The 26,478-nt window shown below is 41.9% G+C and overlaps 14 protein-coding genes across 14 annotated transcripts; 7 read left to right on the top strand and 7 right to left on the bottom strand.

Annotated features, from left to right (window-relative positions):
• Window positions 1-743: 743 nt before the first annotated feature.
• Window positions 744-2,588, top strand: V1514DRAFT_337868 (UDP-galactose transporter). Its single transcript, XM_066928745.1, has 3 exons — window positions 744-1,412; window positions 1,500-1,587; window positions 1,642-2,588. Exons 1-3 carry the CDS (start codon window positions 1,044-1,046, stop codon window positions 2,418-2,420), a joined length of 1,236 nt encoding a protein of 411 aa, XP_066780979.1. The 5' UTR covers window positions 744-1,043; the 3' UTR covers window positions 2,421-2,588.
• V1514DRAFT_337870 (fungal-specific transcription factor domain-containing protein) lies at window positions 2,413-5,149 on the bottom strand. The gene is made up of 3 exons (XM_066928746.1): window positions 4,967-5,149; window positions 4,849-4,878; window positions 2,413-4,783 (listed from the first exon to the last, which is right to left on the bottom strand). Exons 1-3 carry the CDS (start codon window positions 5,012-5,014, stop codon window positions 2,480-2,482), a joined length of 2,382 nt encoding a protein of 793 aa, XP_066780980.1. The 5' UTR covers window positions 5,015-5,149; the 3' UTR covers window positions 2,413-2,479.
• V1514DRAFT_201457 (uncharacterized protein) lies at window positions 4,840-7,638 on the top strand. Its single transcript, XM_066924667.1, has 2 exons — window positions 4,840-6,727; window positions 6,790-7,638. Exons 1-2 carry the CDS (start codon window positions 5,340-5,342, stop codon window positions 7,325-7,327), a joined length of 1,926 nt encoding a protein of 641 aa, XP_066780981.1. The 5' UTR covers window positions 4,840-5,339; the 3' UTR covers window positions 7,328-7,638.
• A 1,372-nt stretch (window positions 7,639-9,010) lies between these two features.
• V1514DRAFT_337875 (uracil-DNA glycosylase-like protein) lies at window positions 9,011-10,336 on the top strand. The gene is made up of 3 exons (XM_066928747.1): window positions 9,011-9,424; window positions 9,483-10,032; window positions 10,100-10,336. The coding sequence occupies exons 1-3, from the start codon at window positions 9,105-9,107 to the stop codon at window positions 10,238-10,240; spliced, it is 1,011 nt and encodes a 336-aa protein (XP_066780982.1). The 5' UTR covers window positions 9,011-9,104; the 3' UTR covers window positions 10,241-10,336.
• Window positions 10,212-12,193, bottom strand: V1514DRAFT_337876 (uncharacterized protein). Its single transcript, XM_066928748.1, has one exon. The coding sequence runs from the start codon at window positions 12,042-12,044 to the stop codon at window positions 10,311-10,313; it is 1,734 nt and encodes a 577-aa protein (XP_066780983.1). The 5' UTR covers window positions 12,045-12,193; the 3' UTR covers window positions 10,212-10,310.
• A 145-nt stretch (window positions 12,194-12,338) lies between these two features.
• On the top strand, window positions 12,339-13,489 carry V1514DRAFT_337878 (ubiquitin-conjugating enzyme/RWD-like protein). The gene is made up of 3 exons (XM_066928749.1): window positions 12,339-12,424; window positions 12,500-12,594; window positions 12,659-13,489. The coding sequence occupies exons 1-3, from the start codon at window positions 12,348-12,350 to the stop codon at window positions 13,318-13,320; spliced, it is 834 nt and encodes a 277-aa protein (XP_066780984.1). The 5' UTR covers window positions 12,339-12,347; the 3' UTR covers window positions 13,321-13,489.
• Window positions 13,490-13,493: 4 nt separating this feature from the next.
• V1514DRAFT_354632 (cytidylyltransferase family-domain-containing protein) lies at window positions 13,494-15,342 on the top strand. The gene is made up of 4 exons (XM_066929597.1): window positions 13,494-13,707; window positions 13,781-14,132; window positions 14,212-14,894; window positions 14,986-15,342. Exons 1-4 carry the CDS (start codon window positions 13,600-13,602, stop codon window positions 15,151-15,153), a joined length of 1,311 nt encoding a protein of 436 aa, XP_066780985.1. The 5' UTR covers window positions 13,494-13,599; the 3' UTR covers window positions 15,154-15,342.
• A 974-nt stretch (window positions 15,343-16,316) lies between these two features.
• V1514DRAFT_345007 (uncharacterized protein) lies at window positions 16,317-17,141 on the top strand (the record flags this gene model as incomplete). The annotated part of the gene is made up of 1 exon (XM_066929214.1): window positions 16,317-17,141. One exon carries the CDS (start codon window positions 16,317-16,319, stop codon window positions 17,139-17,141), a length of 825 nt encoding a protein of 274 aa, XP_066780986.1.
• Window positions 17,142-17,206: 65 nt separating this feature from the next.
• On the bottom strand, window positions 17,207-19,689 carry V1514DRAFT_299182 (Alpha/Beta hydrolase protein). The gene is made up of 3 exons (XM_066925508.1): window positions 19,053-19,689; window positions 18,758-18,984; window positions 17,207-18,692 (listed from the first exon to the last, which is right to left on the bottom strand). Exons 1-3 carry the CDS (start codon window positions 19,223-19,225, stop codon window positions 17,464-17,466), a joined length of 1,629 nt encoding a protein of 542 aa, XP_066780987.1. The 5' UTR covers window positions 19,226-19,689; the 3' UTR covers window positions 17,207-17,463.
• A 140-nt stretch (window positions 19,690-19,829) lies between these two features.
• V1514DRAFT_337887 (uncharacterized protein) lies at window positions 19,830-20,814 on the bottom strand. Its single transcript, XM_066928750.1, has one exon. It carries the CDS (start codon window positions 20,750-20,752, stop codon window positions 20,126-20,128), a length of 627 nt encoding a protein of 208 aa, XP_066780988.1. The 5' UTR covers window positions 20,753-20,814; the 3' UTR covers window positions 19,830-20,125.
• A 68-nt stretch (window positions 20,815-20,882) lies between these two features.
• On the bottom strand, window positions 20,883-21,484 carry V1514DRAFT_201550 (uncharacterized protein). Its single transcript, XM_066924668.1, has one exon. The coding sequence runs from the start codon at window positions 21,319-21,321 to the stop codon at window positions 21,013-21,015; it is 309 nt and encodes a 102-aa protein (XP_066780989.1). The 5' UTR covers window positions 21,322-21,484; the 3' UTR covers window positions 20,883-21,012.
• Window positions 21,485-21,653: 169 nt separating this feature from the next.
• Window positions 21,654-22,760, bottom strand: V1514DRAFT_337891 (transcription factor domain-containing protein). Its single transcript, XM_066928751.1, has 2 exons — window positions 22,558-22,760; window positions 21,654-22,481 (listed from the first exon to the last, which is right to left on the bottom strand). Exon 2 carries the CDS (start codon window positions 22,444-22,446, stop codon window positions 21,856-21,858), a length of 591 nt encoding a protein of 196 aa, XP_066780990.1. The 5' UTR covers window positions 22,447-22,481; window positions 22,558-22,760; the 3' UTR covers window positions 21,654-21,855.
• A 274-nt stretch (window positions 22,761-23,034) lies between these two features.
• V1514DRAFT_349104 (enolase C-terminal domain-like protein) lies at window positions 23,035-24,786 on the top strand (the record flags this gene model as incomplete). The annotated part of the gene is made up of 5 exons (XM_066929357.1): window positions 23,035-23,148; window positions 23,452-23,555; window positions 23,620-23,965; window positions 24,068-24,172; window positions 24,235-24,786. The coding sequence occupies 5 exons, from the start codon at window positions 23,035-23,037 to the stop codon at window positions 24,784-24,786; spliced, it is 1,221 nt and encodes a 406-aa protein (XP_066780991.1).
• A 43-nt stretch (window positions 24,787-24,829) lies between these two features.
• V1514DRAFT_201693 (uncharacterized protein) lies at window positions 24,830-26,300 on the bottom strand. The gene has a single exon (XM_066924669.1). The coding sequence runs from the start codon at window positions 25,927-25,929 to the stop codon at window positions 24,874-24,876; it is 1,056 nt and encodes a 351-aa protein (XP_066780992.1). The 5' UTR covers window positions 25,930-26,300; the 3' UTR covers window positions 24,830-24,873.
• Between the last annotated feature and the right edge of the window lie 178 nt (window positions 26,301-26,478).

Consider the following 26,478-nt stretch of genomic DNA (forward strand, 5'->3'; position numbering starts at 1 on the left):
ACCATTCTTGGTTTACTTTCGTTTGTCTCAATTTGTTCTTGATTTCCTCCTACACTAAGTAGTCAATACAACATAGGGCATTCTGTGTCCCTTTTAAGATAAAAAAAAAAAAAAAAAAAAAAAGAAATTAAACTTAGAGTTAAAGGAATTAAACTTAGTGGGTAGTTAGTGATTTTTTTTGTAATATTGTTAATAGGAATTTTATACTTCTACAATTAGTTTTATAAATATATAACTATGCGTCAATAATAGCATTAGCAGTCAGTTTGTTTTACATTTATTTATTAAATAATTTTTTTTAAAAAAAAAAGAAAAGACGGGGCAGGTTCGGGTTCGGTTTCGGGGTCGGGGACGGCTGGGTAGAGCATTTTTCACGTGTCTCATTTCTAAGGTACCGATGTTATAAAACGTTTTTAATGATAAAAGCCAATAGATACTGTAGCTGGAGTATGAATGTGCACGGCGAGATCGAATCAAAAATGAAACAAACGGCAGAGCTTGCTTGAATGGATCGACGACGTCTCGGCGTTCAACCGGCACGGACTAAGCAACCCGGCAAACTGCGTCGGTATATTACTCCCTTATGTACGGCCTGGCAGAACATTGAATGATTCAATTGAGCATATTCGTCCAATGTTGTTCCTCGAGAATACGACAATAGAAATCGCAAAGGAAAAATGCGTGCACGGTCTCCTTGATGCGGCGCGTTAGCGTTAGTGTTTTTTTGCGCGGCAAATTAGAGCACAAGTGGGCAAGCAGGGAACAACAGATTAGTTCAAGAATGAACCAAAAAACAGAGGTTTTTGGAGGTTGCCAGGACATTTTGCATTTACATTTATATGGGCAACATATATCTATATAATTGATCTACAAGGAATTCAGGGAAAACAAGAAATTCAAGGACGGATTTATTAAAAAAAATTAGAGATATAACAGTATAGCATTTATAGCATTCGCAAGGAAAAAGACATTACTCTCTTCAAGTTAGACGACTTTTTGCATTTTCCATTTACATTATCATATCATATATAAAATTACAAGTCATGGCCAGCAACGTTGCTGCCAAGCTTGACTTTACAATCGACGTGGTGCAGCCTCATCAGCGCAAGTTGCCGCTCCCGCCCCTGCTGCCTCTTGCAGCCAGCAGTAATGGCAATCATCCTAACCTGGGCACTACGGAAAACTACAGCGACAAGGAGCACAACCATGCGGCATTATCATTATCTTCATCAACATCGTCACAGTTGTCATGGATGCCGAACCAGCTGGCCAGTTTGTTGGACGCGGTATCGAACTCGTCATCAGCTGCCATCGTGGCATACTGCGGGTCATCGATATTAATGACCACGACAAACAAATACGTGTTATCCGGGTATGAGTTTAATTTAAATTTTTTTTTACTCATGGTTCAGGTATGGAGAAATAAAAAAATTAAAAAAAAAAAAATTCAATTGAGGAAACAGTTGGAGTAATGACTAAAAAAAATAAATATTTATCAGTCAATCGTTTGCATTTCCGCGATTCGAATCTTGAAAGCACTGGGTTGGATTTATTTTAAAGATTTTAACATGGTCGAGGCAAAGAAATGCAAGTGTAGAATCAATTTGTTGTTTGTTTGACATTGTTACTAACATCAAACAGGGTTCCCCATTTCAACATTATTGGTGATCATGATTTACACGTCATCCAAGGCGTTACAGTTTTTGTCCATCCCCGTGTACACGATTTTTAAAAACTTGACCATAATCTTGATCGCCTACGGTGAAGTCTTATGGTTCGGTGGTGCCGTATCCAGGTTAGCATTGTTTTCGTTCAGCTTGATGGTGCTCTCTTCCTTGGTGGCAGCCTGGGCTGACATTCACGTTGCCATCTCGTCCCAGACCTCGACCGCGGCATGGTTAAATTTGGGTTACATTTGGATGGCGGTGAACTGCGTGTCCACTGCAGCGTACGTCTTGTCGATGCGCATCCGCATCAAGGCCACCGGGTTCAAAGATTTTGACACCATGTTTTATAATAATTTTTTAACTATCCCAATCTTGTTGGCAAGTTCAATCATGGTCGAAGATTGGAGCTCCGAAAACGTGAGCCGAAATTTCCCTCCCCAGGTTCGGGCCCGGTTGACCGTGGCCATGATCGTGTCCGGCTTGCTCACGATCTTGATTGCGTATAGTTCGGCATGGTGTGTCCGCGTGACCACGTCGACCACGTATTCCATGGTGGGCGCGTTAAACAAGTTGCCGATCGCAATCTCGGGCTTGATTTTTTTTGACGCGCCGGTTACCGTTTTTTCAGTCACCGCGATCGTGATTGGGTTCTTGGCCGGGTTGGTATACGCCGGATCACAAGTTCAGGAAAAAAAAAAAAAAAATTTGGTGAACTGCCAATTGCCAATCGGCAGGAACGCAAGGATTAGTTAGTAATTCATGAGTTTATTGTTTTTCAGGGGAAGTAAAAAACTATACAAAATAAATCTCTTTTAAATATCCCAAAAATTTTCCTTGTTCATATCAAGTGGATCAACCAATTCATCCTTAATTATGTCTTTAGCGCTAACCGGTACGCCACCGGCACCGATAATGCCACTCATTAAGCCAGCAGTTGGATCTTCAGATAATAACGAGTACACGTCATTTAACCAATCAGCACGTTTGGATAGTTCATATTCGGCCTCGTTCGTGGTTGGTGATGCCACGAATGGATCGACCAAGCCATTGATTAATGCCAAAAACTTGTCTGCCAACTGGTTGCGGGTCGAAATCGTAGCCAACACTGCCTTGGTACGAGAAATATCATTAATCCATTCGGTTGCGAACGGACTTGTTGGTTCAGAGCAAAAACATAGTAACGGAATCAGGCCGGCTTGGAAAAGGAAATATAACGAGTACCAAACCGCTAGCGTTGACGCGGGTGAGTTATGATTAAGAATAAAATCTTCCACTGACATGATGGTCTCGTGAGCGTTCTGCATGCAGTATTCCCTGCATTTTGTTTCGGCCTCAGTTTCTTGGAATTCGAAATTGGTCGTGGTTGTTGTTGTGGACGTAGAAGTTGTCGTATTATTGCCGAATGATGGTGAATGGTCTTCAGTGGCATATGCGGAAGACGAGGAGGTTGATGATGTTGATGTAGTTGTTGCTGTGGTTGATGATGATGAAGCTGTAGTTGACGATGATGATGACGATGACGATGACGATGATGACGATGATGACGAAGATGACGATGATGATGAAGATGATGATGACATGGCCAATGCGCGCTGTAAAACAAACGGACGGTATGCTAACGTACGCAAGTTACGATATCGCCATGCTAATCGGTACCGGCAATAAACAAACCACCAACCAACATGAGTTTGAAGTTTGGTAGATCCCCTAAATGGTTCGGGCAGGTTTGCCACAAATTCATCAATTCGGGACGTCAAGATTAATGTCTGCTCAGCGGTTAAACCTGGCTTAGAAATTAGCCTGTTGTAAAGACTGTTGGTAGCTCGATGAAACCGGCATTGCACAATCATGCCGGAATAGATTGTAATTTCGTTTGAATCACATGACGGCGACATGTGCTTGGATTCAGCAGTCAGATCAGAATCATGAATATTAGAAACCTCGTTAACGTCCATGCCACCGACGTCAGGCCAATTCACTGGCCGGCCGAACGTGATTGCCGCACCGCAGTCAAACATGTACAAGCCCCACCATGCCCTGCGACGCATTTCTTGCTTCAACGGACTACTTTTCCAACCAGGGAATTCGCGATGCAGGCCTAACCCGGTGGCCATGCGAACGGCCAAGCCGATTAAGTTCCAACCCGAATTTGGCCGGTTCCTCTTTTGCACGTAGTTACTAAGCAAGATTAATGCCTGAACTAGTGGCAAGCTGCCGGTTTCAAACACGTCCGCAGTGAGCTTGAGCTTAACGTTTTGATAAAAAGCCATGTCTGCGTGCGAGGATTCGTCAACCACGCACCATGCACCAAGGGCCAGGACCGTGTTAAACAAAATTTCCCACACGTTTTCAGGCGGCCGTGCAATCAGTGAATTGTATTGAGCCCTGAACGTGGGTTCGTGAATGAACGGGTATGAGGAATGATAGTTTGTAAAATACGAATCCACCAGTGCGTCAGCAATAAATTTGGGAGCAGGCGATGAATATAACGGAAGCACAGGCACGCCGTAAATTTGAGCCGAGTCTGCGGTGCCATGGTCGGGTATTAAGGGACTGAATGGGTTGATCCTGAGCGCGCGTAACAGGACGGCGGATGAGGCGGCACCGAAGTAGCCAGATCCATGTGGGTTAATAGATAAGGCAGCCATGCCGTCAGCCAGATCAGTGGACGACTCGACCCAGTCAAATCCGTCGGCTTCGTCAGGCACGGTCTCGAGTGGCAGATTTGGTTGATGAGTTATGCCTGCCGGTGGGTGATCAACATCATGATCTTGGTGAAAACTTGCGTGAGAAGTGGAAACAGTGAGATCTAAATTGGAATAATCAAACAAATCGTCAGGCTCGGTTTTGACAGAGGCGGCGGCAGACGGCCGGCGATGACTTGACTGACTTGACTGCAACAGGCCGGTCGGCGAGGCAGACCGAGACGATTGAATTAGCGAGTCAATGTCAGCGTTAGGAAGAAGTTCAAGAATGATTGCTTCTAATTCTGAAATTCTGTTCTCAACATTTGTCAGGTGCTTGCGGGTGAGCGGTGAACGCACTGCCCTGGGTGAGTAGACGCATTCACGGTTGAGCCTGCGGCAGTGGCCGCACACGGGAAATTCTTTCGTGCACTGGCGATGATGCAAGTTAGCAAAGAGATGCAACACATGTCACTTTTTTTCAATGTTCTACCTACCTTTAGCTTTCTTCGCCGGCAGGAATCACACTTCAAAAAAAAAATAAGAACCCGGCGAGTCAGTAATTAATTGCCTGCATTGTAATTTTAATATTTTTTTTGTTGTCCTTCCACTCACAGCTTGCTCGACTTCGTCAACCTGAAGCATTCTGACATGCGCGCTCATTTCAAACCATGGAAACTGCTGGTTCTACTGCATGTCAGGCGGAATGACGTGAGTATATATAAAACGAATATATATATATATATACAAGATATGTGCACTCAATTTGTCGTCGACATGGTGTATTGAAGGCCACGCTAATTAACGGGAAAAATTGTAACCCCAAGTGCGTTGGGCTAGGGCCAACAGGCAAGCTGTCGATCACGTGAGATCACGTGAGTCACATGCGTTCACCTGATAATGAGGATAATATTTGATGCCATTACAAATTCACGTGACTGATTGCAGAACAAATATGCCGCTGCCGTGATTGGCTGGCAAGGGTGGCATGACCAAAACGTACGACGTGAGCTGTGAGCAGATTGTGATCGCACCACCAGCACATTGTGTGCGCCTCGGGCAGATAACGTCAGCGGTTATAAAACATCGTGAGTGTGGCCTGACTGGCTTTTCGTTATCTCCACGCGCCATCAAAGCCACAGCAACCGGTGCATGCACGGCCACACCACCCCAAGTGGCTGACGCACTTATATCTCGCCATCGCACCGCTGTTGCAGGTTTTTTTTTCTTCACACACGTTCCTTGCTGCCTTCGTTCATCACTTCACATCGCATCAATCCATCCCATCCATCGGACACACTCGTTTCCTCCTCCTTCTATTCTCATTTTGCTTTCGAGCTCAACCATGTCTGAGTTTGCCCCCTCAGAAAATTACACCTACTCGCCCGAGGAGCTGGCTGCTCTTGAGCAGGAGGCTTTCGACGAGCGTGGCCGTGAATGGTCCCGTCAATTCTACCTCACCTACAACATCATCGTTGTTGGCTTCTTTTTGATTGCAGTCATTGCTCATTTCTACAATGTTCAATTCAGAAAAACCATCCGCAGGGCCACGTCTGAAAAGACGCCGCTGATTGGCCAGTCTGCCAAACCCAAACCGTTGTCTACCGCAGTGCTGTACTACAGAAAGCTGACGTCCGTGCTGCTGTATCAGCCTAAGGGTCGCTACGCCGAGTCCTACGGCACATTGCTCATCATTGCCTCGTACCTCGGTCTCAACCTGCTTTACGTCTTTGTCCACGGTGGAGCGTCATCCACTCAGATCTTTGCCAACCGTACTGGCCTCGTGTCAATCGTCAACATGCCCATCCTTTTCTTGCTTGGTTCAAAGACCGGATTGCTGGTTGAATGGACCGGTTGGTCTCATGAGGGCTACATCATCCTCCACAAGCACGTTGGCCGTGTCGTGTGCATTACCGCGATTGCTCACGTGTTTGCCTACTGCGCTGTCATCCCCATCTCCACCCGCGTCAAGATCAACAATGAAGCCATCGTCGGATTGATTGCCACCACTTGCTTTGGCATCATTCTTGCCTCTTCCTTGGCTCCACTCAGAAATAGGCTGTACGAGATTTTCCTGTACTTGCATGTTTGGTTCTTGGTCTTGCCTTTGCCATTCCTTTACTTCCATTGGGTTCGAACCCGTCCTTATGTCATTACTTGTGCGGTTATTTTTGCCTGGGACAGAATCACTCGGTTCAAGAATGTGCATCATTTAATTGGAACTTCAACCAACTTGTCTGGCGACACGGTCAAGCTTTCGCTCAACCCAAAGACCACGTTTTCGGAGATCCACTGGACCACTGGTCAATACGTTTATATTTCTATTGCTAATCTGGCCAAGTTTCAATACCACCCGTTCACCATTGCTTCTCCTCCGTAAGAAGAATTTCATGTAAATTTGAAAATTTTGAATTTTTGTTTGACTAACTTTTCATTAGTAACGCCAACACGCTTGACCTGATTATTCGTGCTCGCAAAGGTTTTTCGCGGTCATTGTTCAATGCCGAGGGCGAACACTTGGTTGCCGTTCATGGTCCATATGGTACTCATGCCTCTTTTGATGGCTGCCGTAAGGTTGTTCTCATTGCTGGAGGTGCAGGTGTGTCATACACTTACCCTGAGGCCATTGAGATTGTCCGTTCTGCTGAAGCCATTGGTGACATTGTTCCTGACGTGGACTTCCTTTGGGTTGTGCCGGACCGTTCTTATGCATCCTGGGCTGACCTGGACGAACAAAAGTTTGGCGTCAATTTCAAGTTATGGGTCACGAAGGAGCAAGGCCGTCCTGATATTAGACAATACGTTAAGGAAAGTATTAAGAAGACGATTGAGGACTTTGGTGGTGACAAGAACATTCCAGTGGCTGCTGCAGTTTGCGGTCCATCAGAGATTGTTCGATCAACCAGAAATGCTTCTTCAGATCTGTTATGGGAAGGCTACAACGTTGATTTCCATGCCGAATCTTTCGGTTGGTAAAAAAATTTTTGGTTGCATTTCATTTATTTTAATCTCTCTTTGTTGTAAAGTATCAGTTTTGATGCGGTCTTTTTTATTTCTATTTTTTTTTTTCAAGGTCTTTAGTCGATTGTCAGAAGGGGCATGGTATTTTTCCTATTTTTTATTTATTTTTTTTTTATTTTCATGGTGTTAAATCTCGTCGAGGGTTGGTTGCATAATTATATTCTAATTTATTTTTTATATTTTGACCTATAAATCACACATCTATTTATCATTATTTTCGTTTTTTTTTATTTATGATCAAGTATGAATTAAGATCAGAATTTTCAATATTTTCTTTTCTTACATCATTTTTGGTTCGCATTTTTTTTCATTCTTTTTGCATGACATTTTGTCATTTTTTCTTTCTCATTTACGGGGGGTTTTTTTTTTTTTTATTTTATACATCTGTTGTATTGGTGATAGCAAACCGGAGGAGTTTTAATTTTTTTTTTTAAAAGTGTTGGATAGAAAGAAGATGTTATTGATGAATAGATTTTGATATATATAGATATATATAACAATAATTTTGTGTTTTGTTTTTAGAACTTATAGTACAGTTTTCAGTGGATGGTATACATTAAATATTAAATGATGTAACATGCATCTGTCGCCATTATTAATAGCGTTGAACTCTATATTCAACATACTTGTGCTTTTTTTTTTTTTTGCTTCCCTGGTCATAGTCAAAAATAAAACCAAGTTCCTTAATTCCGTTTCGAACAAAGAAAAAATGGTACTTTTTTTTTTTATTTTTCATTCTTTTCCAAGGATGGTAAAAAAACTGCGGTATGCTATTTATACTGCATTGCGTTTGTCCATGATAAGATAGATAGATAGATATACCCAGTAATTATACTTGAAAACAACGCCACATAGTTTGGGCGGACCGCTTGATATTTCTTCATCTGGGAATACTCTTATTATAACCCACAGTGCAGTTTCTTGATGCAGATCGATAAGAGTGCAAGATGGCTTGCGTGCAAGGGATACCCGCGCCACGTATAAAAATCCAAATTATTTGTGACTCAATACAAAGTAAAGTTTAAAGCTCAGGGCAAAATTCAAGTGAATTTTAATGAATCGTACTTAACTTGCAGTAAAATATGCTGATAATACAATAATACAATACAATAAATAAAGTGGTACAATAATAACTATGATATACTTAGCTTGTAACCGTTCATGCATTCTTTGCCTCAATTTATTAAAAATGTTAAACACATAATTATAGCATTCAATCAGTTAGTTTTTGTTAGAATTCTTTGCCCAGCCAATTGCTAATATAATACATTCTTCTTCAATTGGCACTGTTCTACCGGGTATGATCAGGAATAACATCATTGTTAATTTTGAGAGGGGGTTGAATTGTATTGATGGTGACGATTTCAATTCGCACAAATAAAAAATATGAATCTAATTGCCGGCTTGAAATTACGTATGGTTAATAAAGAAACAAAACGGGTCATTGTTTTTGCCAGCTTTTCGGTTCACGAATAATTACGAATGTATTGCCCAACATATTTGGTACAAGTAACTTCCTGACTTGTTCAATCCAAAAGTAATCCTTGAATTAGCTGATTATTGATTACAAACACATGACGTAAGCTGTCAACGCGTAACAACGAAAACATTCATTTAGATCGCGTTCAACACGCGTGGCATATTACGAAATAGTATTCTACAAGATAGTACCACAAACAGATTCACGCGATTTGAATTGTGATAAACGGAACAAGGACTTGTGCACAGATAAATGCCGAGTAGTATAAGTAATGGCACGACGACGGCGGTGAAGCGGAAAGCAGCAACAGCGGCAGCAACAGGCAAGACGGCAAAGAGAACCGTGCCGTTGACTGCTTTTTTTGCAAAGAAGGAGGTGCAGGCGTCATTACCGACCACGCCTGTTGTAACTGCAACAGTTGCTGCAGTGAACAAAGATGTAACCATTGTTACACCGAATAGTATCACGACGGCGACGACAACGACGATGACGACGACAGTAAAGGCTGGCGTGGCTTTTGACAAAAATAAATGGATTAACGGGTTGACTACAGAACAACGTGACCTTCTACAGTATGCATTACGTTATAGTAAAAACATAAGTATGCATGTCTAACTACAAATTTTATAGGCTCGAGATTGCCACCATGGAAGAATCCTGGCTGGCCGCGTTGCATGCCGAATTCACCAAGCCATATTTTTTAAAACTAAAACGGTTTCTCATGACCGAGCATACAACTGGCAAGCAAGTCATTTTGCCTCCCGCCTCAGACGTGTATGCCTGGTCTAGGTTAACACCATTAAGTTCGGTCACGGTCGTCATCCTGGGTCAAGATCCGTATCACAACCTGAACCAGGCTCACGGTTTGGCATTTTCAGTATTGCCACCAACCAGGCCGCCGCCGAGCTTGCAGAATATTTATAAATGCTTGAAAAAAGATTTCCCCGATCGCGACGTGACGTCGTCATCGGGCGAGTTAACCGGCTGGGCCAAGCAGGGCGTGCTGCTGCTCAACACGTGCCTGACCGTGCGTGCGCATCAGGCTAATTCGCATGCCAAGCAAGGATGGGAAGAATTTACTGAACGAATCATTTCCGTCGTGGCCGAAAATCGAAAAAATGGGGTTGTGTTTTTAGCTTGGGGCACGCCAGCGGGCAAACGGGTCGACAAGATTACTGACGTATGATCCATCCGTATTTTTTTTTTTTTTTTGGCTAACTTTTTTTTTTCTTTTTTTGCGTATATAGAAATCAAATCATTATATTCTCAAGTCGGTTCATCCTAGTCCGCTCTCAGCATCACGAGGTTTTTTTGATTGCCAGCATTTTAAAAAGACTAACGAATGGTTAACAGCTTCGTATGGAAACGAAGCGGCAATAGATTGGTAGCTCCCTTTATTTATTGTATGTACGAACATGCTAATAATACAATTCATGCAATGTTATTCTAAACAACTCATTAATTCGTTTGATTTTTTCTTGCCGTCTTGTTCTTTGTTCTTTTTTTTACGTTGGCTTTAGTCATGTCAATAATGTTTGATGACAAGTTTTTGTTTCGCTTGCGTTTCCTTGCATGTTTGGCATTATTTCTGGCAGCGTTATTATAGTCAATTTTTTTGTCCTGGTCTTTGTAGTGGCTGTTGTTGTCAAACTTGTATTTGTTCAATGGCGTGAAAGCCACTTCATCACTGCGACGTAACTCCAAGCCTGGTGGTAACAATCTTGCCCCCATCTTGGCCAAGCAATCAGCACCTTCATTCCCAATCACGTCCGCGTGAGCTTGCACGTAAGCTAAGGTGACTGATCTTTGATGCTTCCATTTTAACCTGATCTCATCCACAATATTTGACACGACTGTTTTGTAATGATATTTTGAACAAATTGCTGGCTTGCCCATGCTTAATGATTCAATCGCACGAGCTATTTCCTTAATCGCGCTTTGCGAATCAGTCATGATTACCACGTCACGAAACGGCGGAGTAACGTGCAATGCAAAATACATGGCCGTTAGTTCGGTCAACATGACGTCGACCTTGTCTGCCAGGACAAACGTGGCCACGTTGCAATCATGACCGAGTCCAAAAAAAACGCCGGCGCCGCCTCGAATCGTGTTTTCGTGCCTGTTGCCAATCAGTGACCCGTCCGTGAACACCTCGATTGGTCCATTACTCATGCCGGTGCTGGTCGTGACCGTGGGCCAATCTTGCGGTCGCCATTGATACTGAATTCGTTGCAAGTCCAAAGCTTCCTGCACAAAATCAAGACTTGATTTCATTTCTGGTTGCCACTGCGGCAAGGCTGACGGCAACTCGGCTTCGAACTTAATCTTCCAATTGCGTGCATCCGTGGCGCTATTAAACACGTTACATAGGGCAAAATATTTTCCGTCAATAACTTTAAACACATGTTCAATCTTATCAAACACGCCCATGCTAGTTGATAATGATGATGATAATAAATCCATCGTCGTGGTGGAATCCGTGCCGCGCAGGTTAGCCGAAAAAGCGAAACCGTGTCGGTCGATCGTGGTAAGCAAACCTGAATGTGCATGATCAAACACGTGGTCACGCGCGGTCCGCAGCGCGTTGGGTGATATGAATCGGTATACCGGCCGGTCAAGTGTGGAAATGTCAACCATGTGCGAGTTCAGCGGTCGACCGGTCACGTCCTTGCGCCCTGGTTGGGTTGTCGTTGTCGCCGTCACAGCCGCCGTCGTCGTCGTTGTCTGCTGTGCCGGTACTGGCGGTGGCGTGCAAATACCCAAATCAATCACTTCAATTACTTTATCCAAATCAATAACTTCATGTTCTTGTTGCTGTAGTTGTTGTTGCGGTAATTGAGAATCAGAAATGTCGTCCAAATCAATGACTACCGGTGTCGCGACAGTACCTGGGCCAGACCAATCAAACGTAATAACGTTTTTTGGTTTCGAACTTGATAAATGCAAACTGAAGTCATCATTTTCCTGTGGTGCTGCTTCTCCTACATAACCCAGACAAATGCGACTAGTCCCGGTTTCAGCAGATGCGACATTTGATTGTTGCTGCGGTGGTAATCGTGCTCGAAATAATTCTGGCACTGGCGGGTTAAAAAATGGCCTAACGAGTCCACTTCTCCTTGGCCTGTTAACAGTCAAATTAGAAGTTCCATCACAAAAAATATAATGCTTTGATGATGAAGGAAAGACAGGCATGGTATGTTATTTCTGCTCTTGCAAATAGGAGAAAAAAAACAAGCAAAAAAAAAAAAAATGAAACAATGAAAGTGAATGACAATGTGAATATGTTCAAATCATGGCTTATTAACCAGGTGAAAGAAGAAATGGAGCCATGGCTGTTTATGTATATTTGACGTATTAAGATCCGGCCTGGTTCAGCGTTTAAATAGATTGAAAAACAGGGTGTATATTAGTCATGTTTTAGATAACCCCAGTCAGGGGTAATGTGGTCAATAACTAGTTAGGCACATTTACAATCGCACTTGTAATACATGATGTATGTGCCAAATGAGTAGGAAACGGATAACTTCAAATACAATTTCTTCGTTTGCTTTGCAGGAACTGTTAGTTGAATAGTGAGTTATAAGTGCACTTGTGTACAAAAAATATGTGGATGAGTACATGCTGACGAGAATGTCAATGCGATTTAGTGCGAATATCAAAACTCATTGTCCATCCGGAGTTTACATTTCGGCATCGCCCACCACTCCTCAGATATGGTACGGCGTGATTTTTATAAGAAAAGGTAAAGCATATTATGGTAACTATTATTTAGAGAAAGCGCATTGGATTTAATTGACAATTTTTAGGGCCATATGCCGGTGGCATCTTTCGATTCATGATGTTTTTCCCTGATCAATACCCTCACGTATTACCGGTTATTAAGGTGTTATCCATTCTTTCATCGCATCCACTCGTGCATCCCTTAACGAGCGAATTTGATTTATTACGAGCAGAACGACCTTTGGAAGAGCAAAGATTGTTGTACGATGCAGCAGATGATGATGCGTATAATGCCGACGGCCCGGACGGCAGCCATGCCGGTCACGGGTATGAATCCATATTTAGAATAAACGGCCGCGTTCTGGCAGGCCGCGTGCTGAGTTATTTCAAGCGATCGTTCAAGACTGCAGGGTTAGATCAGGTTCCGGGATTATATCAACGAGACGTGAACCGGTTTTTAAAACTGGCCGGCCACGACGTGGCCGCGTCTCGAGCCACACACGTGTTATATGAACATGATGAAAACGGGGACCCGTATGCTGGATATTATGATGATGATTTTTTTGGTGGCCCGAATTTAGTGGCGGAAGAGACCACGTTGAAGTTTGCCCGGTTGGACGGTGGTGGGAGTAGCAATAATAACGACAACAACAACAACAATAATAATAATAATAATAATAATGGCGGGCTGGGGAATATCGGCAATCAGATTTGGCAGGCAATGGTAAACCATGAGGAATTGATTTAAATGTAATATTTCTTTTTTTTGTTGCATCAAAATAAGGAGTTTTTCAATTTTTTTGTATTTCAAGATTGTTGTAATTCACATGCAATTAATTTTTAATTAAAACGCTAACGAACTGCGGGAGTTGTTATCATGAAACTTTGATATTGCATCCCTCTGCATTTAATTTCCATAACCACCACATTATCATTTTTGAACGAAAAAAAAATAAAATTAATTAGTCAATTAAATTCGGGTTTTATTGTTAACTAGAACAACAGTTTAAAGAATTACTCGAACATCATGTCACCACGGAAAGGATCGGGCAAAAAAAAGAAATCTTCAAAAGCTGAATTGTCAGCATTAGCAACAGCTGACGAAGTTCAAGTTGTTGCTGCAAATAATATCACGGTAGGTTAAGTGTTTTACAATCTGTAATACTATTAATATTTTTTTTTTTTTTAATTTTATAATATCTGTTTAGTCTGAAAAGGAGAAAAAAAAACAAAATTTTATTGTCAGGACAATCTGGACGGTAGTCATGATTGCCGGCTTTTTCATCATCCTCGGTGCCGGTCATTTTTGGGTTATTAGTTTAATCAGCGTAATTTTAATATTAACTTACAAGGAGGTCATTCGATTGGCTCATGATCCGTCAAGGGAAAAAGCATTACCCTTTTCTAAGGCCTTGACATGGTATTTTTTAGCTTCCACGTTATATTTTTTGTATGGCGAAAGAGTGATTTTCTCGTTTAAAGAAGTTTTTTTGGTGGACCGAATTTTAAGGCCATTGGCTACGCATCATCGATTTATTTCATTTATGCTCTATGTAATTGGTACGTACTCTTGATTTTTTTTTTTTTTTTTTTGGCACAAGTGGGTTAACCTTGGGAACGGGGCATTTTTGTGTTGCAGGATTCATGTTTTTTGTGTCATCATTGCAAAATCAACATTACAAGTTTCAATTCACGCAATTTGCATTTATTCACGTCACGTTATTGCTGGTCGTCGTACAGGGTCACTTTATCATGAGCAACATCTTCAATGGCATGTTTTGGGTTTTCTTCCCTTGCTCGCTAGTAATAATTAACGACATTTTTGCCTACCTGTGCGGCATCACCTTTGGCAAGACACCGTTGATCAAGATCTCACCCAAGAAAACGGTCGAAGGCTTTTTGGGTGCGTGGATATCTACGATCGTGATCGGCACCGGCCTGAGTTACTTGTTGATCAAATGGCCGTACATGATTTGCCCGGTGACTGATTTTAAGGCCACCGTGCTGACCGGCATGGAATGCGTGCCGAATCCGATATTTACCAAGCAAGCTTACAAGCTACCGCAGTTCTTGATCGGATTGTTTGGCACGACCAGCAGCTCGTTCGAGATCGAACCCGTGTACCTGCACGTTGTGGTGCTGGCATCATTTGCGTCGTTGATTGCACCGTTTGGTGGGTTTTTCGCGTCGGGTTTGAAACGAACGTTTCAGATTAAGGATTTTGGTGATACCATTCCTGGTCATGGCGGCATCACGGACAGAATGGATTGCCAGTTCTTGATGGGATTTTTCACTTACATTTATTATGATTCATTTATATCGGTAAGCTTATCGTTTGCTCAAGTTTTTGAGTCATTCATTTCATGGTCATGTTTCTAACATTTAAATTTTTTTTTTTTTTTTGGGGTGGCAGACTCATAATGTACTGTTTGCAACCGTGTTAGAAACCGCGATTCAAAGCATGACCGTAGCCGAACAGTTCGAGCTGGTTGCTGAACTTCATAATCATTTGTTTCAAAATGGGTATATTAAAAATGGAACTGAGGAATGCTTAGACAAGGTCCGTGCCGTGTGGAAATAAAATCAATCGAACATTTTCTTTTTCTTTTTTTTTTTTTTTTTTTTTTGGTTGCTCACGATGGAAAAAAAAACGCAAATACAAAGCGTAAAACACATTTACATTTTTTCACTTGCTCGCTTTTAATTTTTTTCAGCGACACGAGCATTGGAGGTTGTACATATATTGTATACTACTACTACTCATAATAGTAATTAATCATTTAATTTTTATTTTAGACATTTCATAAACCTGTCTATCACTGTGAACTAACCCGTTTGCACTTTGCCAGCGTTTTAAGCTCTTATGAGAAATTGCAATTAAATCAATAAACGAGTTTTTCTAGAAGCCATTGTAGCTTTTACACATACCAACTACAATTGAAGCACGATTTTCTTTTTGTTATCCGCCGCATTAGCACGTGCCAGTGCGGCTGATTTCTTTTTCGCCCGCCATTCATTGGATTGATTCTCAATGAGTTGATATTTGCAGCAACAAAAATATAATAAGGATTGAAAGTTCTATGAGGTTGGGATTATATGTGAATTAAACATGTTTTAACTATCTGGTGTTTTTTTATTTCTTTTTTATAACGGGAAATGGAGGAAACGATTAACACAATGCTCGTGAGGACAAGTATATTTATGATGAACATTGAACCATGTAATTAACAATGTCAAAATCCCAGAATAGAACTGACGGGCCGGTTCAAACTTTTTTTTTTTAATGGCATGCAAACCGGGTTTGTTGATCGTCGACGTGACTAAACACATCGTTTAACAATTGCGATTCAACAACATTGAACAATATTGGCAAAAAAAAAAAAATAAAAAATATTGCTTTTTAGATATTGCAATTAATGATTTGAATATAAAAGTTAGCCTGAATATGGACTTTTATTTGACACGTGATTATCACAAGCGGGTTGCTTCCCTCAAAACTCGACACGGGTGGTTGCGCACGCGAAGGTCGGTCATGAACGTTTTGACAGATCACTTCCTAATTTTACTTCTACATCACAAATTATGTGTGCTGCTTATAATATTATGTTTTATACAATATATATTTATATCGTTTGCGTGTTGTCATGTTCCATCTGTTGGCTTTTTATATTACGCGGGTGACAAACTTGGCTCTCACTTTACAAGACAGATAGCATTATTATTAAAAAAAAAAAAAAGAAAAAAATGACAAGGTCATCCATTACCGGCAAAGCTGCCAGTCAAAAATTTGTCAAGGCTAAGCCGGTACATGCTGCTGATGAATCAGCTAGTAGTGTTGCTGGAAGAAGTACCACGTCTGGCCGGAGTCGCGCGAGAAACAACAATACGCTTGAAAAATGTTCATCAGGCCGATCACGCATGCGACAAGGTTTGCATAGAAGCAAAGAGGTCATTATTTTAGATGACGGTTCATATGAGCATACCGAAACCGATACATATACTGCCGAATCTTGCGAATCAGATTATTCGAGCCCGTCAGATGATGATGAAACAGATTTGCCGGCATCTCAGGATTCTTATGATGATGGCAATGATTCTGATGATTCCGATTTTGGCTTCATTAGCTTGTCGTCAGATTTTAGAACCGGCACGGCTTCAGAAGAAGAAGATGAGAGCGAGAGCGACAGTGAGCATGAACCGCTTGGCGTTGAACGTAATTCACCTGAAGATTTGATTATTCGTTTTACTGATATCAGTTTGGAGTCACGAACAAAAGAAAATTTCCACTTGCGCAAAATTGCGTTTAGAAAATCTTTAACTGACAAGGAAGGCATGTACTTGTTTTATTTTGCCAAATTTTGGGTTGAGCGATACCCGTTAGGGTTCAACACGAAAGTTCCATTAAACATTCCCAATGCTGGCCTCAGCAGGATTTCGTTGAGAGACGTGTTTGGTGATCGCATAACACATGGTTATTATAATGATTATTTTTTTAAATTAAAAAAATTATTGGCAAAAGAGTATGCAAAAGCATTAAAAAAGTCGGATATTTTTAAAGTTGACATTTAACAGATTTCTTGTACAATTTTAATACTTGCTGATGTCTATTTTATTTTATTTTATTTTTATTTTTTTTGGCGATGAAATTGCCTTTTGAAAGTAAAAACTTGGTGTCGCGATGAAAATACAATGACGAGAAGTAACATGTATAAATATAAAAATTCAAATTTTTTATAAAACAGTAAAATGAACAAAAGAGTGTATGCGATAAAGTACAGTAATTCAAATGCCGAACAAGGTGTGACAATACTAAACAAAAACAACAAGTCCTATACAAGCTACAAGTACACGATGAAACAAAACAAAACAAAAAAAGACACCAAATTATGGTTCATGACAAGATTAACTTCCATCCGTCCAAATCACGTTTGTTCACAATCTCATCTTCTCGATCGTCAAGCACGATCCATTGGCCATCAATCGTGTCACCAATCACTCCAACCTTGTGACGATCCCAAGGTTCGACGGCCGATGCGAACGCGATAAACTTGCTGGCAAAATTTTTGGCCACTTGTCGTTCAAAATTTTTCGATTGCTCATCGTCATTACTCGTGATGGCCACGGCCCGGTCGATCACGTTTTGGAATAAGTACACGCAATCCAAAAAATGATGAGACTTGCCAGACATGCCGGGATAATTGGGGAACGGGTTGCGCTTGTCAAAATGGTACAGGTATATCGGCACGTCTCGCGCCTGGGCGACGGCCGGTTTCCACCTTGCAAACGCGTAGGCTGGCGCGTGGAACAAGATTGCACCCATAATTTGTAACGTGCCTGCTTTTGCCTCCGGCCCGCTCGAGCCAGGTCGGAGTCCGTAATGTTTTAAGACCTTGGACCAAACATCGATTGGCTTTTGACCAATCACTGAATCATATCGTTCTTTTAACCAGCCGACCAGGTTCGGGAACTTTGACCACACGTTATCGTACGCCAACGTAAACAACGCGCTTTCCTCTTTGCAATCGCCGACAATGACCGCGTCAAGCCATTCGGTTCGGCTTGTTCGTTCAATCACGTCTTGCAAATGGAAAACTTGATGAAACAACACGCCGTCCACGATCGGTCGTCGTAACGGGATCGGGATTTGGACTTCCAATAACTTGTCGGCCGATACTTGGCGTAACCGGGCCAGCTTGTGATAACCAAACCCGTGCGGCAGGGACTGGTTTACTAACTTGTCAAACGCGGCTTGCTCCTCGTCGATGGAATGTAATCCAAATAGTGAGGCTGTTCCGGAACATAAAATGGCTCGCCGGAACGGCGGCCGCTTGTATCCATCAGCAATGATCAGGTAACTAATCACAATGGCACCAGCAGATTGGCCGATGGCAGTGATGTTGTCGGTATCCCCACCAAAGCCGGCAGAAAATTCATGGATCCAATCAAACCCACGTAGGATATCGTGCAAGCCAAAATTTCCTGGTGGTTCATTGTTGACTCGAGATTCCTCCACAATCTCCTGCGAAGCAATAAACCCAAACGATCCAAGTCGGTATTGTAATGCAATGACAATAACTGGCTGACCGTTTTCAATTGACAATGCAACCAAGTTGCCCGCATCTAGCAAAAAAAAAACAAAAAACTTAGTATATTAAATCTGCTTTAAAAACCCAAGTATTTCTTACCTTCTAATCCGTAATTTGCTCCACCACCGGTTTTTAAGGCACCACCATGAATCCAAGTCATGATTGGCAATTTCTTCGAATCAGGTTGATCGAGAACAAATTTTGGAATCGTGATTGTTAAATTCAAGCATTCGAATTCGTCAAACTCATTCACCAGTGGTGGTAACGAACCGCCAAATCCCTTGCCATCCTTAAACGGCGCATCGTATAATTGAGGACACACAGGCCTTTATATTTAGCATTTTAAAATTTATAATTTCATGCAAATATATTATTGACATATAAATTAACTTACCCATATGATGTAAAATCTCTGGACGATTCAACCTTTCGCAGTAATACGGCCTGTCGATATCGGGCCGGCACAGATGCAAACTTGATTGCCCGAAATTGAACCACGGTGCCGTTGCCAACCACGACACCATCGAGGGCACCTAATACTGGGTGCTCATATCTGTACCTCGACATCCGTTTCCAAAGATGAAAAACTGAAGTTGAGAAAAATGACAAAAAAAGTAAAAAGTTGTTAAACCGTATGTACAATTGAATGCAACTATATGTCTTTTTCTATATTTTTGTCCTTTTTTTTAATTTTTTTTTTTGTAGCCCCGGGCGCCAGGTCGAAGAAGTATCGGATAAACACCACCAGGAAATTGATAATTTTATGCCGATAAAAAACCGTAATCAGGGATATGAATAAGGAAGGGGGCCTTTTGTGCCTGTTTCTCCTCAGTGAAATAAACCCGATACCTTAGTAAGTTTCCAAGTTGGAAAGGAAAAGAAGAAAGAGGAGAGTAGAAAAAAAAAATTCGAATGATATCGAACAGGCGTGAGCCACAGCAAAATCACAACTTTTGCTAACCAAGTATTATCAACAATCAGTTAATGAGTTGTATCGTGGCAGGCTTGTGTCATTTCATATTATAATTACCATGTTAATGCGTATATTTACTTTTTTGATGGCACGCGTTCTACCGAAAATTTGAGTCGGATGTGCCGCAACTCAATTCAACGTGTTTCAAGGCACGACATAATAATCTTCGACCCACGGATTTCCCGCCCAATCTTGTAACTGGAAACCATTGTGCATGGCCAGTGCGCAAAGAAGATGTCGAGATTTATTGCAATCTGACGTCGTACATTTCATGAACCGTACTAATTAAATTTTAAAAAAGAATAAAAAAATCCTACTGCTACTGATATATTAACTACATGTTACATTTTGCATGCTACTCCATGAATGCAGATAACTTTATTCTGCAGTTGGATATTGAACTCCAAAAAAAAAAAAAAAATGAAAAAAAAAGAAAAGATCGATGATTGTAGCGCTTCAATTCACCTCGTTTTCCGGGCAAGGGTTGATAATGCTCACGGTGGAAAGATCTTCCAGTCCGGTAAAGGAGTATTGAATTTGCCGCCTATCGCACAATTCACCGGTTTCGGCCAATTAAACCATTCAAAAATGCTGGCCACATCCAGTTGATGAGTTGGCGACAATCTCTCAATATCCAGTACACCTGTAATTTCTAATGGCACGTTCAAATCCGCTGACGTGGTCGTGGTCGTGGTCGTGGTTGCTGGAGTTTCTTCGGCCTGTAGTGCGGTTGATGCCTGTGAGTTCGTAGTCGACATAGGCGATAACGACGATGATAAGGTGCCTCCAGATCGGGCTGATTTGAACCGACTAAGCAAAATATCAAGGTCAGATGTATTCCGGCGCATGTCAACAAGAATCTTTGCTGATGCCATTCTTACTTGTTCATCACCTATGGTTCCGCAGTCGTTGTCGCCGCTGCCCTCATCTTCATCATCGCTATCTTCACTAACATTGTCGTTACTGTTGTCATTACCGCTGTTTTGGTGGCATTTTTTGTTCTTAAAATTCGAATGGTTGACCGATAAATTATTTTTTTTCAATTTTGTCAACCAGCCTTCATTAACTACGTGCAACAGAAGCTCAGAGTATCGTTCGGCCACGTTCCAATACTGACCCATGTCGATCAAGGTCTTGACAAGAATCGTGATGTGACCTGCCAGCGTGGTTTTTAATGTAAAACTGTTCACGATAGACAGCCGGGCTGCTACAAACAAGGTCCATGCGTAGTGGGGTCCCAGGTTTGCGTAACAAGCCGGATTGTCGGAAACAAACTCTGCCAATCGTCCGATTTGAGCGACCGAGCGTAAAGATTGCTGTCGGGCATGCTCGGACGGTTAAAACCACAACGATGTAGCGTAAGAGAACCCGGCCGAAGAGTTCAGCCGGATAATAACGCAATGATAAAGTGAAAGCAATTAATCCATAACGGACTGATCGGATGCTTGAGAGCTTCAACCGATGAGAATTTTTCTAACAGAGATAACCGCCATTCATCAATCACGAGACTAAACTCGCGATATTCGAGCTGCCGCTTGTCAACGTCATAAGATGAATTAATATTAATCGGCTTGCGCAAAAATTCATGAATAGAAGAAAGACTTGCCAGCAGTCTGATTTGAAAAGCAAATGGGCTTATTGAATCCATGACGGAATTATTTTTACGTTTTGACTCTTTGTCAGCTGGCATGCCAAAAAATAATTTGTAATTTTATTGGATTGTAATTTGATTTTTTTGTTTTTTCTGTTTCTGCTTCAACTTCTGATTCTTCTATTTCAATTACATTAACTTCTGAATCTACTGATTTATATTGTCATTTTTTATTCTTCTTCCCATTGATAGCTAATAAAAGACTTTAAACAAAATTTGGAAATAAACTTAGAGACCGTTTTTGTTTTCCCAAAGTCTTTTATGCTTTTGGTCAGGAATTACTTTTTTCCTTTTAGTTACTTATGTCAGCATTCGCTTATTTAAGATATTTTTGATTTTTTTGATTCTATCATTTTTATTATTAATTTTTTAATTACTTTATTTCATCTTAAATTGTTCTGCTACCCATTATTAACATTTTTTATATTAATAATGACAAAATTTCGGTATATTATTGTTTTGGGTCAATTCGGAACCATCACCACCGCCATAATGATAACCATAGTCTGTAATTGGAAGTTTGCGTTGCACTTCAGCTGATGGGATATGAAATATAAATGAACTACTAACGGACTAAAACCGATCGAGAACATAAGCCCCCCAGAATAACATGCGTTTCCGTTCTTCGATTGCGAAATCGATAGGATCAATGATGGGTACACCCGTGGTTGATATCGATTTGGCAGATATCGATGAGGACGCAGACGGAGTGAGCGTGCCAAAGATGGAACTGCTGTTTCGGTTGATGCCGAGCCGTAATGAAATTGAACAAATCATGGACATGATGGCCCAGCACTTGGGACCATTCGAAGTACCAACCACATCGACAGCCATGATGATCATGGCCTCGAGTGAATCAAGCGTGGGCATTTCAAAAGACAATAACATAATTTTTTGAGCCGCTGAGATGTGATAGTAATCCCGTTTGGCTCTTGTCATGACCGTTGCGGGAAGAAACCGCGATGCTGCAGCCACGATAGCATACATTAATATATTGGGTTCTGACATTGATGGTCCGAATAGCTTGGTCCAAAGGGACTCGGCGTCAATGATTGGGAACCAGGAGTTGATGTTTTCAAAATACAACCGGACAAGTTGAACTTGAATCTCAACCGGTGGCAGGCCATAACGTTCTGATGTTGTTGGCGCCTCATGTGGAGTCATTTTTTGTGAATAGTTGTCAACAGGGCTGGCTAAAGGTACAGTGGCAGGGAGTGGAATATCATCTTGATGGTCCTGCTGCTGAATAGGTTCACTAACAGGTTGTGGTTGTAGTTGTGCATGACGTGATTCTTGCCTTAATTGAGATTTGGTTTCCAAGTCAAACATGCCTTCATTTGAATTCGTGGCCACGACTTGTTCTAATTTTTCTAGTCGATCAAGAAGTTCCCTGCCGAACCCAGCTTTAAGACCTGGTTTCCATTTTTCAGTGTTCACGCATGTCGTATCTGTATTATTATGTTAGAAAAAAAAAAAAATCAATATGTAAGTCATACGGTTCTTTAAACATCAACCACAGGATGGATGGATCCGATCCCAACGAACTTTTCGATGCTTGCAAGTGCTGCACCTGTTCATCAATTACAGTTAGCCATTGAAACATAAGCCCATATTTTTTTTGCTCATTTAATAATGAAACCAAAATTGCAAATTGTCTTGTTAACATACGACAACGATATTTGACCGGCCTAGCTCTCGGGCCCAATACTCGACCTTTTCCGCTTGAGCGTGGACGTTCCAGGCGAGCCCGAGATGTCTTCCAAAAACATGTCTTCTTCTTCTTCTTCTTCTTTTTCTTTTTCTTTTTCTACCAATCTGCCAGACATTTGGGTTTATGCCAAGAAGGTCTCCCTTTTATGCTTTTGGGTAAATGAAAAGAGCAAAACGTGGAGCAAGTAGACGAATACGCTTGTCTACCCAAACCCCACCTTATTCAGGGGCTAAAGGTTTTTTTGCAGGCAAATGCGGGGCGGATCGGTCGGTCGGGCTTATGATCTGCCGACGAAGCTCTTTAATGACTTGTATATAAATAAACGCTGGCCATGGCATTTATTAAAAAAAAAAAAAAAAAAAAAACTAATTGCAAAGTTATTTTGTGTTTATTGAATTAATTTTGCAAATATTTTAAAAAAAAAAATTTTGCCTTCGAGTAGAACCACTAATGGCAAGACGGCAACGGCGTCTCGTTTCCCCAAGATTGTTGCGGTCAGGACGTTTTTGATTGATAGTAGTGGCATTGGCGGTGATTATCATAATGTCGAGCGTGGTCATTGGTATGAAGATGAGGTGTTTTTTTTTGTGCGTTTGTGCCTGACTTGACTAACTGTGGATCACCAGGTTGATTGACAATGACATTTTGAATCCAATGTCTCGCTACGAGAAATACCGCGCCTCACGTGTGTCGTGGGGAATCAACGTGTTGGGTTCGTTTTGCATTGAATTGGAAGCTGACGACGGCACGATCGGGTTCGCGACCGGGTTTGGTGGACCACCGGCATGCTGGTTAGTGAAGCATCATTTCGAACGGTTCATCATCGGCGTTGATCCGAGAGATTATAATTTATTGTGGGAGCAATTGTTTCGGGCATCCATGTTTTACGGTCGCAAGGGGTTAACGATTGCGTACATTTCCGTGATTGATTTGGCGCTCTGGGATTTGTTGGGCAAGATCAGGAACGAGCCGGTTTACAAGTTGATTGGTGGTGCCACCACGGAGCAAATTAATTTTTATTGCACCGGATCTCGACCTGAAGCTGCCAAGTCAATGTGATTTTGGGGCGGCAAGGTGCTGTTGCCGTTCGGTCCCGATGAGGGTCATATTGGATTACAGGAAAATGTTGAATTTTTGCGTCAGCATCGTGAAGCGGTCGGGTCTGATTTCCCGCTCATGGTTGATTGCTACATGTCGTATTAAATGTTCGATACGCGATCGACTTGGCTAACGCAACCAAGGATTTAAACATTAATTGGTTTGAAGAAGTCTTGCACCCGGATGATTTTGATGGGTTTATGCAACTTCGAGCTGCCGTGCCGTGGATGAAATGGACTACTGGCGAGCATGAATATACTAAATATGGATTCCGCAAGTTGATTGAAAACAGGGCGGTTGATATTCTTCAACCTGACGTGATGTGGCTCGGCAGCATTACTGAGCTGGTTAAGCTAGCTGCTCAGGCAGCCGCATACGACATTCCGGTCGTGCCTCACGCTTCGGGACCTTATTCGTATCATTTCGTGGCATCACAAAATAATACTCCGTTTCAGGAATACCTTGCCAATTCACCTGATTCAAAATCAGTATTGCCCGTGTTCGGTGGATTATTTACTAACGAGCCGATACCATCCAAAGGTTATTTGGACGTGACTGTCTTGGACAGGCCTGGGTTTGGATTAGAAGTTAATCCGAGAATAACACTTATTCCTGCTGATCATGTGTTGTCACCGTCACCACAAAAGCCTCTTGTTGCAAATAACGACGATAGCAAAAACAATCACAACAAATAAATTGTTTAATCATATCGATCGATCGATCTATCTATCTATCTATCTATCTATCTATCTATCTATATGATAATTAATAAATACATTTTATTACAAGTTATAAGCCCTTTTAGCATTGTCGTAAAAGACAGCTTGCCGTTCACGGTCACTCAAGTCGAGCTCGTCAAACAATGCCAGAGTAAGTGCTACAAATTTATTAAACGAATGTTTGCCACCATTGATCGTGCAAACCGGCCAATCACTTCCCCAAATGATGCGATCAGTGCCAAACAATTCAAACCCAACCTTGACCCAGGGAAGCACGCGGGCCAGCATGTCTTGCCACTCATGATGATGATGTATTAAATCAACCGGCAATTCGGAAAAAAAACCTGACAATTTCAAGTACGAATTCGTGGCAGCAAACTTGGTCATGGCTTTCGTCCAATGGATAAACTTGTCACTTGTCAATAAGTCATTCGGTGACAGGTACAAATCCGGCTTGCCGTAATGATTAATAATGATCCTAGTAACCGAGTTAACCGCATCGAGTAGAATCACGGCTTCGTCGAGTTGCCATGTTCCTCCCAACCGCAGGTCAATGCCGAGTTCAAACACGAGCCGATTTGATAATGATGATGATGATGATGATGATGATGATGAACCCAACACTCGCACGCCGTCAATAAATAAAGGCGAGGTCATAGTTCCAGATGGCTTATCCTGAGCCAAATACCGCACGCCTTTCAAGTACTTGTCCGTTACGGTCGGATTGCGCAACCGCAGGCATGCCAGGTACTCAGTCACGGCTTGCGGGCCAGCAGGCACCGGCGCCCAGGGAACAATGGCGGAAACCAAGCCGGCATGAGATGACGAGCCTTCACCGGCAAGAAGCTTGTTGTCAATAATGCGGCATACCCATTCGTATTCGGCAATGGCATGCGACCAGTCGTTGAGCGACGACTTGACGTCGGCTTCGATAACCACGACGCCGTCGACGGAGTAAGCTTCCACCACTCCGTGGTCACAGCCGGGTAACATCAGCGAATGGTGGCAGTACTCGTCCAACGTATGGCTTGCTCGCAACGGATTGTCGTCCGTCATCCATGCCAGGTTTTGCAGATGCGGCGTGGCAAACAGGTGCACGTGCGAGTCAATAATTTTCATTATTTTGTTGATGCAAGTAAACGGGTTGTTTGGTTTTATGGGTGGCCTGCCGCGGTGTTTTAAACCGGCCCTGGTTTAAAGCCGTCGGGCGAATTCGTGACTGAACACAATGTTTTGCTAGTATACTTGAAACAAGGTGTTGCTTGATCATCTAGCTTATCACTGATACAAGACTTTGTTTTTTTACATTCACAGACAGAACATATTTCGAAGCTCAATTAATCAATTTTCCAAGTGCATGCTTTCAATCTAGCTAGTTTATAAACCCGCAGAAATTGATTCATTATTTATTTGTATATATTTTCAAGGCTGGTTTTTAATTTTTTAATTTTTTTTTTTTTTCAAATTGTCAAGCAACTCCGGCTCCTACATTTTGTAGCTTAAATTTATTTTTATTTATTAGTATCCTATAGTTTGGGCAAAGACGTGCTGCAGTATTGCATGCGTCCCGCATCGGCAGGAAAACTGGCCCGATGGAGGCTTACTATAGCAGCGTTTAAATATACAGCTAACAGGTTCCAACCCGTTATGCAGTCGTTATTGTTGTTT

This window comes from Lipomyces japonicus (genome assembly GCF_038497905.1).
Source record: "Lipomyces japonicus strain CBS 7319 unplaced genomic scaffold V1514scaffold_66, whole genome shotgun sequence".
Classification (NCBI taxonomy): Eukaryota; Fungi; Ascomycota; class Lipomycetes; order Lipomycetales; family Lipomycetaceae; genus Lipomyces; species Lipomyces japonicus.

What these genes read in the sequence shown, in the direction of transcription:
- V1514DRAFT_337868 (XM_066928745.1), top strand. Translation starts at nt 1,044, where the DNA reads ATGGCCAGCAACGTTGCTGCCAAGCTTGACTTTACAATCGACGTGGTG. An exon ending in TTTTTTTACTCATGGTTCAG is followed by an intron (nt 1,413 to 1,499) that starts GTATGGAGAAAT and finishes AATATTTATCAG; the next exon opens with TCAATCGTTTGCATTTCCGC. An exon ending in CATGGTCGAGGCAAAGAAAT is followed by an intron (nt 1,588 to 1,641) that starts GCAAGTGTAGAA and finishes AACATCAAACAG; the next exon opens with GGTTCCCCATTTCAACATTA.
- V1514DRAFT_337870 (XM_066928746.1), bottom strand. Translation starts at nt 5,014, where the DNA reads ATGAGCGCGCATGTCAGAATGCTTCAGGTTGACGAAGTCGAGCAAGCT. An exon ending in TTGACGAAGTCGAGCAAGCT is followed by an intron (nt 4,879 to 4,966) that starts GTGAGTGGAAGG and finishes TTTTTTTTGAAG; the next exon opens with TGTGATTCCTGCCGGCGAAG. An exon ending in GCCGGCGAAGAAAGCTAAAG is followed by an intron (nt 4,784 to 4,848) that starts GTAGGTAGAACA and finishes CATCATCGCCAG; the next exon opens with TGCACGAAAGAATTTCCCGT.
- V1514DRAFT_201457 (XM_066924667.1), top strand. Translation starts at nt 5,340, where the DNA reads ATGACCAAAACGTACGACGTGAGCTGTGAGCAGATTGTGATCGCACCA. An exon ending in TTCACCATTGCTTCTCCTCC is followed by an intron (nt 6,728 to 6,789) that starts GTAAGAAGAATT and finishes ACTTTTCATTAG; the next exon opens with TAACGCCAACACGCTTGACC.
- V1514DRAFT_337875 (XM_066928747.1), top strand. Translation starts at nt 9,105, where the DNA reads ATGCCGAGTAGTATAAGTAATGGCACGACGACGGCGGTGAAGCGGAAA. An exon ending in GAACAACGTGACCTTCTACA is followed by an intron (nt 9,425 to 9,482) that starts GTATGCATTACG and finishes CAAATTTTATAG; the next exon opens with GCTCGAGATTGCCACCATGG. An exon ending in GGGTCGACAAGATTACTGAC is followed by an intron (nt 10,033 to 10,099) that starts GTATGATCCATC and finishes TTGCGTATATAG; the next exon opens with AAATCAAATCATTATATTCT.
- V1514DRAFT_337876 (XM_066928748.1), bottom strand. Translation starts at nt 12,044, where the DNA reads ATGCCTGTCTTTCCTTCATCATCAAAGCATTATATTTTTTGTGATGGA.
- V1514DRAFT_337878 (XM_066928749.1), top strand. Translation starts at nt 12,348, where the DNA reads ATGTGCCAAATGAGTAGGAAACGGATAACTTCAAATACAATTTCTTCG. An exon ending in CAGGAACTGTTAGTTGAATA is followed by an intron (nt 12,425 to 12,499) that starts GTGAGTTATAAG and finishes AATGCGATTTAG; the next exon opens with TGCGAATATCAAAACTCATT. An exon ending in CGTGATTTTTATAAGAAAAG is followed by an intron (nt 12,595 to 12,658) that starts GTAAAGCATATT and finishes GACAATTTTTAG; the next exon opens with GGCCATATGCCGGTGGCATC.
- V1514DRAFT_354632 (XM_066929597.1), top strand. Translation starts at nt 13,600, where the DNA reads ATGTCACCACGGAAAGGATCGGGCAAAAAAAAGAAATCTTCAAAAGCT. An exon ending in TTGCTGCAAATAATATCACG is followed by an intron (nt 13,708 to 13,780) that starts GTAGGTTAAGTG and finishes ATATCTGTTTAG; the next exon opens with TCTGAAAAGGAGAAAAAAAA. An exon ending in ATTTATGCTCTATGTAATTG is followed by an intron (nt 14,133 to 14,211) that starts GTACGTACTCTT and finishes TTTGTGTTGCAG; the next exon opens with GATTCATGTTTTTTGTGTCA.
- V1514DRAFT_299182 (XM_066925508.1), bottom strand. Translation starts at nt 19,225, where the DNA reads ATGTCGAGGTACAGATATGAGCACCCAGTATTAGGTGCCCTCGATGGT. An exon ending in AGAGATTTTACATCATATGG is followed by an intron (nt 18,985 to 19,052) that starts GTAAGTTAATTT and finishes CTAAATATAAAG; the next exon opens with GCCTGTGTGTCCTCAATTAT. An exon ending in AGCAAATTACGGATTAGAAG is followed by an intron (nt 18,693 to 18,757) that starts GTAAGAAATACT and finishes TTTTTTTGCTAG; the next exon opens with ATGCGGGCAACTTGGTTGCA.
- V1514DRAFT_337887 (XM_066928750.1), bottom strand. Translation starts at nt 20,752, where the DNA reads ATGGGTCAGTATTGGAACGTGGCCGAACGATACTCTGAGCTTCTGTTG.
- V1514DRAFT_201550 (XM_066924668.1), bottom strand. Translation starts at nt 21,321, where the DNA reads ATGCCAGCTGACAAAGAGTCAAAACGTAAAAATAATTCCGTCATGGAT.
- V1514DRAFT_337891 (XM_066928751.1), bottom strand. Translation starts at nt 22,446, where the DNA reads ATGACTCCACATGAGGCGCCAACAACATCAGAACGTTATGGCCTGCCA.
- V1514DRAFT_201693 (XM_066924669.1), bottom strand. Translation starts at nt 25,929, where the DNA reads ATGAAAATTATTGACTCGCACGTGCACCTGTTTGCCACGCCGCATCTG.